Source organism: Coffea arabica, chromosome 1c (genome assembly GCF_036785885.1).
Source record: "Coffea arabica cultivar ET-39 chromosome 1c, Coffea Arabica ET-39 HiFi, whole genome shotgun sequence".
Taxonomy (NCBI): Eukaryota; Viridiplantae; Streptophyta; class Magnoliopsida; order Gentianales; family Rubiaceae; genus Coffea; species Coffea arabica.
In genome coordinates this window covers 56,296,465-56,306,323 of record NC_092310.1, presented here as the reverse complement: position 1 = coordinate 56,306,323, position 9,859 = coordinate 56,296,465, and the positions used below count along the sequence as shown (strand labels likewise).

General features: G+C 34.4%; 1 protein-coding gene across 1 annotated transcript; it reads left to right on the top strand.

Annotated features, from left to right (window-relative positions):
- The first annotated feature begins 6,137 nt into the window (after positions 1-6,137).
- LOC113731749 (uncharacterized) lies at positions 6,138-9,536 on the top strand. The gene is made up of 9 exons (XM_027257161.2): positions 6,138-6,370; positions 6,497-6,640; positions 7,151-7,239; positions 7,376-7,514; positions 7,975-8,049; positions 8,279-8,400; positions 8,493-8,568; positions 8,654-8,713; positions 9,071-9,536. Exons 2-9 carry the CDS (start codon positions 6,524-6,526, stop codon positions 9,206-9,208), a joined length of 816 nt encoding a protein of 271 aa, XP_027112962.1. The 5' UTR covers positions 6,138-6,370; positions 6,497-6,523; the 3' UTR covers positions 9,209-9,536.
- The last annotated feature ends 323 nt before the right edge of the window (positions 9,537-9,859 follow it).

The following is a 9,859-nucleotide window of genomic DNA, read 5'->3' as shown; positions in this document are numbered from 1 at the left end:
GAAATAGAACCGATGAACCAAGGTGGAGGAGCAGGAGAGCGGTGGATGATGGCGATGATTGGATTTGGGGCCCAGAAGCAATTTTGGATTGTGAGCCTAGGGTTTAGGGCCCTATAAATTGCTGGTGTGATTTTTTAAATTTGGGCTGGTTTAGCCAACCCAACTGAATGCTACCCAGAAGCCGTAGCCCGAATAAATTAAAAATTTTAAGAAAACTGAAGAAATGGTAGCTGGTAAATATCTGCAAATTTTGGTTTTTTATTTTTTTGGCTTTTCGACGTATAGAGTTGTGCTAAAAAAATTTTTCTTACCATTATTTTGAACGTTGGTTTGTTTTATTTTGTTTGCAGATTGTGATTTATTGATTGAAAATGAGTTTAACTTCTTCATTTGGTGAAAACTTTTATGTTAATACTAATAAATTGTAATTTTTTTCATGAAGAATTTATATAAAATTTAATTTCATAAAAATAAAAATAATATATTCATAAAAATCAATACTTATTTTTAAACTGCACACACTCAAACATTGAGTGTGAATGAAGTTGCTCGACAATCAACCAACATTTGCTTTCCAAGATTTTGTGTTTGAATTTCCTTATACTATATAAGAACGAGTTTAGAACTAGATTTCAACCGCAGGGGTGAGGCTATTTTGGGAATGTGGGAGTATTTGAAGAGTAATTGGAACATTGAGTACAAGTCATTATAGGTTTAATTATGACTAGATTTCAACCGCAGGGGTGATGCTATTTTGGGAATGTGAGAGTGTTTGAAAAGTAATTGGAACATTGAGTACAAGTCATGATAGCTTTAATTTCACTATAATTACTTATACAACCTTTCAGACATTTAAGATTAGGTGCAGGTTTGGTATGTTACAATGTTTAGTATCAAGTTGAGTATCAAGTACAACTGAATAAAGCTTGTATTTTGATAGAATTACATAAATGTCCTTTTAATCATTTATTATACTAACATCCAAACCTTCCAATTTTCTGAAACCTTTCTCATCCATTAAGGAATTAATTGGATGATTACATAATTTGATTTTTAATTACAATTAATTAACTTAATTATTATCTGAACAATCATTATTATATTTATGTCCCCATTTTTAGCCGATATCCTTTCTTCTTTTTCGGTTTCCTTTAAATTGAGGTGAGTTCTTTGGATTTGTCTTCTTCGATTGTAGTTTTTTTTCTGATGATTAATTTATTCAAAAGCTCCATATAGTTTGCCTTTTGATATTTCTAATTTCAAAAACTAACTAATTGTATTGTTTTTCTTAATAGATCCCAGAGATTCTGTCTCTGGTCAAAGTACAATTTGAGATAATATTGTCACTTTCTAAAATAATCAGAAAAGCAATTTTATCATCTTTTCCTCCTCAGCCAAGGTATTATCTCTTTATTTAAGTCAAATAACCTTATTTCTCATGAATTTTCTCATATTATTTTTTACTCCAGAGATCTGTTAACTACATTCCACCAGTTATGGTTCAAGTAGTTATTTTTCCATGTAATATGATTTGAAATTCAGCTTGTGTTTATTTTAATTGAGAATTTTATGATTGTAAAATTTATTAACTTAGAATTTTGTACTTCATTGAAACTAAAAAAGAAAATTAATCATGTTACATAGTACTAAGATGTCATTTGCACTCTATTTGCTTTCCATGTTATGATCTCGTTCTTGTATTATACTGTTTATATAGTTTCAAATACAAAAAATTTACTTTTTTATACCATGTAAAAGAATTTGTAATGGAACTTGATGAGTTTAAATGCTTTAACTACAACACCATTTTGATTGCATTGTATTAATTCATTTACTCATAATTGTATGTTGTACAATGATAAATAATGTTGCTTGATTTGATTGAAGCAACTATTATTCATAGTTCAAACGAGTCAATTAAGTAGAGATGTTATATTGGATACTTATATAAGTAAACATTGAAAAATATCATTAAGCAGTTTCTACATGTAGTTTGCAATTCGAATTCGTATGAGGAATTTCTTCTGATTTTACTTACCATTTTCTACAATTTCAAATTTAGAGAATATTATTTGCACCAATTTTTTATAATCAAGATAGTTTCATTCATATATTTAACAATTATACAGATTTGAACTTATTTATGAGATTATAAAGAAATGTCCCTAGTAAAAAACACCAAATTTGAATAGTTTTTACAAAATTTTGAAAAATACCACTTAAGTTTCTTATCTATCTATCATTTTTGGATATTATTATCTCTGCAAGAAACATGTGATTAAGTCGTATTATACCCACCAAATTATATAAATAGTTAGTAAAAAATAAAATTATTTTAGATTAGATTGGACGCAAAGTGATTGATGGATAAACTTGACTTGATAATTCAGGTTGAGCTTAAGTCGAGGGAGAAATCAAAAGTATTGCTTGAGGGATCTTTCACAAATATATATAGATTCGAGAGATGAAGGATCCAATTGATACATTAAAATATTTTATCATCTTGGATAAGTTTTAGAAGAGACATTTGGATACTTTTCAATTGCACTTCAAACATTTTTACATTTTCAAATTACCTTTATCTTTGCAGTTGAAATTCAAACATAACCTTTGATCACAACGGATTTTTATATAGTATAACGATAAGGATGTTTTATTGCATATTATTTTTATTGACTCACTATGTAACTTATCATTTTTCTATTAAAATCACACAATAAATCATCATACTTCAGTTCCTATACTACAAAATATTAAACAATAATTATTAATTATCTTGAATCACAAGTACCAAATTACCGCGCGTCGTGCGGGCTGTCCCTCCCTAGTCTTCAATATACAAAGAAGTGTGCCAGCATCAACCTCCAATTAAGCATCAACCTCAAAATAGGTCCATACTTCCATTGGTGCAACGTACGTATAATTTGACTGCTAAACGTGTTTTGGACCAAATTCTGGGATAGTTAAACGCCTTAATGGTCCAAACTTCAACCCAAATATTATTGTAGTTAATTCAATTCACACCATGCATGTTACTGAAAATTTCGTAAATTACATCCAACCTTTTTTGCGTTCTGGAAACAGAATAAAAATTTTTGTTTGGAAGTTCCATGTATTGTGTGACATGAATGTGTTTGGATGGTGAATAATTTGAAATAATTTTGTAAAAAAAAAAAAATACTGTAGCGCTTTTTTGATATGATGTATGTGAGATAAAATGGTGATTAAAAAATATACTGATGATACAAATAAGTCTGTGTGTAAATAAGGCGAAAATAATAATATATAATCCAGACACACTCGAGCAATTTTCTTGAACAAAGTATACAGTAACGCAAGCTATCTATTTCTGTTTTAAATTCCAACCATTCAAATTGATTTAATTTGGATTAAAAACCACCACGAAAGTGACAGTGGGTGTGTTTGGATTAAGAAAATTTGAAGTAAAATAATTTACTTCACAAATTTCATCCACCTTTTTATCTCACATACATCACATCACAAAAAATATTACAGTAATTATCTCAAATAAATCATTCAAATAAACTCTTATCCAAACAAACTCAGTATTAATTCCAAACCCAGAAGTTATCTACAGTTGATCAGTTGTTAGGGGAGGATTTTTCAAACTCTACGTGTTGTCAAATTCGAATTTTGAGACTAATAATTAAAGGTGAAATGGGCATGGAGAAGAATGAAAGATAAAAAATACAAAAAAAAAATATTCTTTTTTGGCTGCTGATCGATTTAGTGGGCGGCGGAGAACAAGTGGAAGGAATATTCTTTATTTCGGAGCTAAATTCAGCTCCAACTTTGGATGAGAATAGATGTGACACCACGGTCAACATCGGAATAGCCACATTCACTGTGACTATGACTATTGCCAGCATATAAGATGATGTGGAACGAGGTGCGTGGAGCTGACTTCACATACAAAGTCTGGTGCCAAATCGAGCCCCAAGACGGGCTACCATCGGAGCATATTTTATTTGGTGGTGGGCGGCGGAGAACAAATCCGGAGACGGATCATCTACCTCTAACTTAAGAACCGAGATTCAGGTTACGAATGAATGTATGGATCATTTAGAGTAAGAACAGAATGAACTGTAGATTCAGATAGACCATACCCAGGCATCTGTGAACTTCCTTGTGTCGATCGTATGCATCTCAGGTGGATAGAATCAACAAGGCGAACAAGATATATAAGAGAGTACGCCGCTCCTGATTTGTCCCTTGTCAACTTGGATCAGCAACCACCACGGAGAGATCAGACTAATCAAAAACCTCGCAGAGGATTGAAAATTGAGGAGTATGATTCGTTTGATGATGAGACAGTTCTTGCCTTAATTGCTGCGATAAACCTAATTAACCAAGAGGGTTAATTTTCAATGTGGGCAGCGGGAATCGAGAGAGTTCAAGCTTGAGGTGGATGTTTCCTATTTCAATGGCAATTTGAGCATCGTTGACTCCTTGAACTGGCTTCCCAAGATTGATAGTAGATTCTCTGACTACATGAAAGTTCCCGAGCACCACCAAGTCAAGTTACTTAGCGGCCGGTCTATAAATTAAAAACGGAGCGGCGTCAACATGGTGGGAGCAGTTGCAGACTTGGTGATTGATAGTGAAAGTTGTGAAAATATTAAATTATTGAATTTGCATGTTGAGTTGCTTGTACGATGATTTTTTTTTTTTTTTAAACGATAGAATTTCTATAATTTAAACTAGTATATTCTAGCCTTAGGAGGAAGGGGACGGAAATTCAAAATGTCCTTTCAAAGAGCCAAATTTCCTTTTAACAAAACTTTCTCTTGGTTTGTAATGTAAAACTGTCCGGTGGGATAATTTTCCTCCTTCATTGATCAAAATTTTAATCTATAATTTGAACGAATGAAATTGAAAACTTTGTTTTGTCTTTTAAAAAAAAAAAAAAGAAAAGTAAATGTTAGCTTTAGTTTTACCACTCTACTGTGAGAGAATGGGATTGCGTTAGAAATCAGAAGTGGACCATGCAAAATGCTCCACTCATTTACTTGAACTTGACGCCAACTTCTCTCTCTCTCTCTCTCTCTCTGATTCCACCGCTAACGGCTGGTTTGGATGGACTCATTTGGAAAGAAATACTAATAAAATAGAGAGAGAGAGAGAGAGAAGGAAATGTGAGATTTACGTGGACTTGTTTGGGAGTTTCTATGGGGAGAAAGGAGAAAAACATCAAAACAAGCAGAAATTGATTGCTTAATCAAATTTTCTCTTTAAAAATATATGGAGATATAGAAGAAATTGAAACCCCTAGTATATGCAGGAATCGAGAGTCAACATGGCATCAAAAATTACGCATTCATAGAGAAAGTTCAAACTTATTTTCCTTTACTTTCTTTTTTTTTTTTTAAAATTTTATGGGAAATTTTGCTCATGGATATCTGTTATATATTCTCACCCGGATGGCAAAACCTTACAAAAGCAGAAAAAGAAGGCAAACGACCTCTCTTTCAGCAAATTATCGTTTCGAGAAAAAAGAAAAAAAACCTCTCTTTCACCGCCATTAATACGCTCCAAACCTCATTAAATATATTCATAATCACCCTTATGCCCGCAGCCTGCCGTACCCATGGTCGATGGACATTGTTAGTGCAATCATTCCGGAAACTTGTGTGTATTTTGCACACGATGTAATATCTTTTGTACACGATATAACATTAGAACAACATCGAGTAACATTAGAATAATATTTTATGAGTTCCACGTACGTTTAAATCTGAACCATACAAATTTTGTTGGTCAACAACAACTTTCTTTCTGCCTCTGGGACTTTTTAAGAAATAGAAAAGATAGAAAATCAAAGGAGTTGGATGGATGTTATGTTGCTGCCATAGTTGTTATACTTTTCCGCTCAAATGTGGCCGAAAAGTAAAAAATAGTTGAGAAAGCCTAATAAAATTTTTTAAAATATCCACTTTATCCTCAAATATGTGTCGAACGAATTTTTATTGACATGTATATTTCAAATCATCCCATTCATTACCTAAACTCTTAAATAACATTAAAATCTCTTTCATTCTTTTCTTTCTTTCTTGACTTAACACTTCTCTTCTTTTCCTTCCTATTCTAAACTCCCAACCCAGCTATTAGGATTGGGTATTATTTTATGCCAGTGTAACATCCCTTTCAGTTTCTCGGCACTATTCGTCCGCTCCTTTGAAATTTCAGAATAGCACGACGGTCTCTCAATTCTCATACCGCTTTCCTTTAAAACCCAGTCTTTCTCCGCTTCTTTCTGGTTTCCCTGCACTTTTGCAAAATTGAATTGCAACCTTTTCTTCCTCTGATTCTCGAAGGGCTTTTCGTTTCTCATAATAGTCAGATTGCCCGTGTAAGTTTCTTCTTGCATACTGGCACATGTCTAGCTTTCTGTACGCGTAAAATACACGTAAAACCAAGTCAAAGTCTATTTTTTTTGGCTGAGAACTCAGTTGTTTTATGTTTCTTTTTGATTCAGTTTGGGTAGCCCCAAAAGAACATAATCATGGTGGGTTTTGGGCTGTTGACGGTTGGTTTAATTGACATTGCTGGGCATGCCACTTTAACCAAAGAGCAGCACTGGCTATTGTCTGTGTTTTTGGGCATCGTGATGTGCAAAATTGTGAGTTTAACTTTTGTTACTTGATTTTCCCGGCCGAATTATATATAATTTTGTTGTGTCTCAGCCTTTTAACCCGAGAAAGAAGAGAATTTGATCATTCTGGTGTACGGTAGCTTTGATACTAACTTGATTTTGATAAACTGGTCTCGGCCAGTCTTGGGATGTTTTATTTTGCTGTTTTTCTTCCCCCTCTAGGATAAGGTGGTTTTTGTGTTTTCTTGTATGGTAGTTATTGCAGTGTCATTGAGTATTATTGATTAAAAAGGTTGAGGAATTTTGTAAAGAATTCTTGATCAACTGAAACAACTTTAAAATTTGAAGTTGAGATTGAAATGTGAGGATTATTTGGCATTTTCCCCCAAATATTACCCCCTTAAAAAAAATAAAAATTTAAGGTGAAAAAAAAAGAAAAATGAGACATGACAATTGATGCAAAACTTGCACTTTTTGCCTTGTATTGTGGCTGGCCATGGTGATGCTGTTTAAAGAGCTCCAATTTTGTTGTTGAAGGTTCATGACTTAACAGGTGTGGTTAGCTCTGTGTTCTTTAGTGGATATGCAAAACTCGACAAGCAAGGGAAACTTGAATGGAACAATCGGTGATTCTTTCCCTCTATTTTCTTCTTCTTTTTTGCAACATTAAATATTTCACGGAGACAGAGTTTTACAGTGGATGTGAAACGTAGTTCACATTGTTGCTGTTTGCTGTACATGTAATGGTACTTGGTTTTTCAGGGGCTTCTCCACTTTCCATGCAATTGTTGTTGCTGCTGCTTCTTTGCATCTCTTGATTGCATCAGATCTTTTTGATGCGGCTTCGCAGGATGAGTTGATTGTTAACAGAAAATCACCTTTGTCAGATACAATACTTGGAGTAAGTTGCTGCACAGAGCTTAATGTTCCTTCAGCATGTCGATAATAATTCATCCATACATGCATTCATCTGATTTTTATTGTCAGAAAACCATGGTGACTATGTGCTTTACTTTGTCATGGCAAACAACTGTCCACATGTTCTGTTTATTAGATTATTTGGGGATTATGGGACATCCTTGTCATGCAATATTGCACTGACCCTCATGGTCGATCAGGCTCTCATTGTTGCTCTTTCACATTCTAGAAGGCAGTTCATAAGAGTGAATTATTCGCCATTACATGTAACCAGCAGTCATCAAGCATTCCCTGTCATCCTTGTATGTACTGAAGAGGATACTAGGTCACCTGCCTTCTGTTTTTGCCAACGTGATTACCATTGTCATATGCTATACTTCTGCACAGTCATCTGTTATACATATTTTCAAGTTATATTAATTGTTTCATTTGATGATCAACAGATCTCCATCGGTTACTTTCTGTCAGACTTGGCAATGATCATTTATCACTTTCCGGTCTTAGGTGGTATGGAGTATGTAAGTAGAACTGGATGTTTATGAATTTCTTATTTCTGTTTGTATGAACGCTGAGTGTTGACTTGTGTTGCACTTCTGAAGTGGAAGTGCAAACACATTGGCATCCTACTTTCTGATATCTCCTGCTGTGCAACAATTTCAGTGTTATGGCTGCTTGGTCTTTCATACTGTTGTTTTTCAAGAATCAGTTGGGATATGAGTCAGACATGCTTATGTGTTTACGGTTTAGGTTTTGCACCACGGACTTTCTGTGTTTTCAATCATTCAATCCCTTTTAAGCGGCCAAGGGCAGATTTACATACTGATGGTTCTCTTCACGGAGATCACCACTCCCTTTGTCAACTTGAGATGGTAAACTATCATCAAGATTTCCTTCAAAAAGCATAGAAAGCCAAAATTTTGGTGGGATTTTGTAATTTAGAAAAATGTCATCGTGCTTGCAGGTATCTGGATACCGCTGGTCAGAAGAATTCTAAACTATATGTTTGCAATGGGTTGGCTTTGTTCTTAGGTTGGCTGGTAATGTTCAAAAAAACATACTTACCATTTTATTTGTCCTTTTTAAGCATCACTGTTTCTGACAACAAGACTTCTGATGCTTCAGGTTGCAAGAATTCTTTTGTTCATGTACTTTTTCGTCCATCTGTTTTCCCATTTTGATCAGGTCAGTTGATATTCATCAATCTGTTGTTGACACATTAAAGAAGCTCCTTCTGCTTACTAGTTGATATTGCAATTATGTCAGATTAAAAATTTGAAGAATATTGACATTTCAGTGATATGACGTGCAATGTTGCTAGAAATAGTATTTGAATGGCTATCCATCTCTATCTTAGTTTTAGCTTGAAGCAGTATGAGCGTTATATTTTTTCTCTTCTTGTATGGTGTACGCTGTTGAAACAATTGAATGTCCTGCTCTGTTTCACAGCTAACTAAAGGGAAATATTGAAACCTGGGCTTCTGGTTACCAGATATAACATGCAGATATGTCCTTCACTTCCGTTCTTTCAAATCTTTTCAGGTTAAGGAAGTCTACACTCTGGGATTTTACAGCTTGCTAACAGTACCTCCTGTGCTTGCAATGATGAATGCGTTCTGGTTTTTGAAGATAGCCAGAGGTTTGATAAAGACTTTGACAAGGGCACGATACCGCAAGTAGTATGGCTGAGATGGATTGGTGCTTGTGCAGGTGAGTATCAAGTGTAGTTGGATCACAGGTCTTGTGTTTTAGGCATAAGTGGATTTTGCTAGAGTTCCATGTTGCATCCTTATAGTAACCCAGTTAGCCAGCTTAAGGTTCAGAGTAAAATGGTGCATATTTATTGATGTCTAAGCCGGCATAAGCTCGAGGGTCAGAATGCAGTACTTTGTTGCTTCTTGGGTTCTGATGAAGCAATTAATGCCATGAGCAGCACAAGGATTCAATTACGTCTCAGATTAGTGATTCCTTTATTCGTTTTTGATGAATAGAAAAGGGGTTTTTCTCATGATCCATGCTACTCATCCACGTCTTCAACAATGGTAAGAAATGATCTTACAGTAGTGTGGAAGGTTGAAACATTTTCTCATGATCCATGCTACTGCATCGTTGTTTTGCATCCTTCTGACCGACCACCCACGATGGTAGTAATCGCTACACGCTTTCTTTCTTGCGATTTCAAATCTGACGAAGTAAAAAGGCTACTTAATGGGCGTTTAGGATCATAATTTTTCTCGTTTTGGTTTGGTTTGAGTGAGCTCTTGCGCTTTGGAATGTGAAATATTAATTGACTGGCGCTTTTGTACTAATATTGGAAGGAAAATGGTGTGG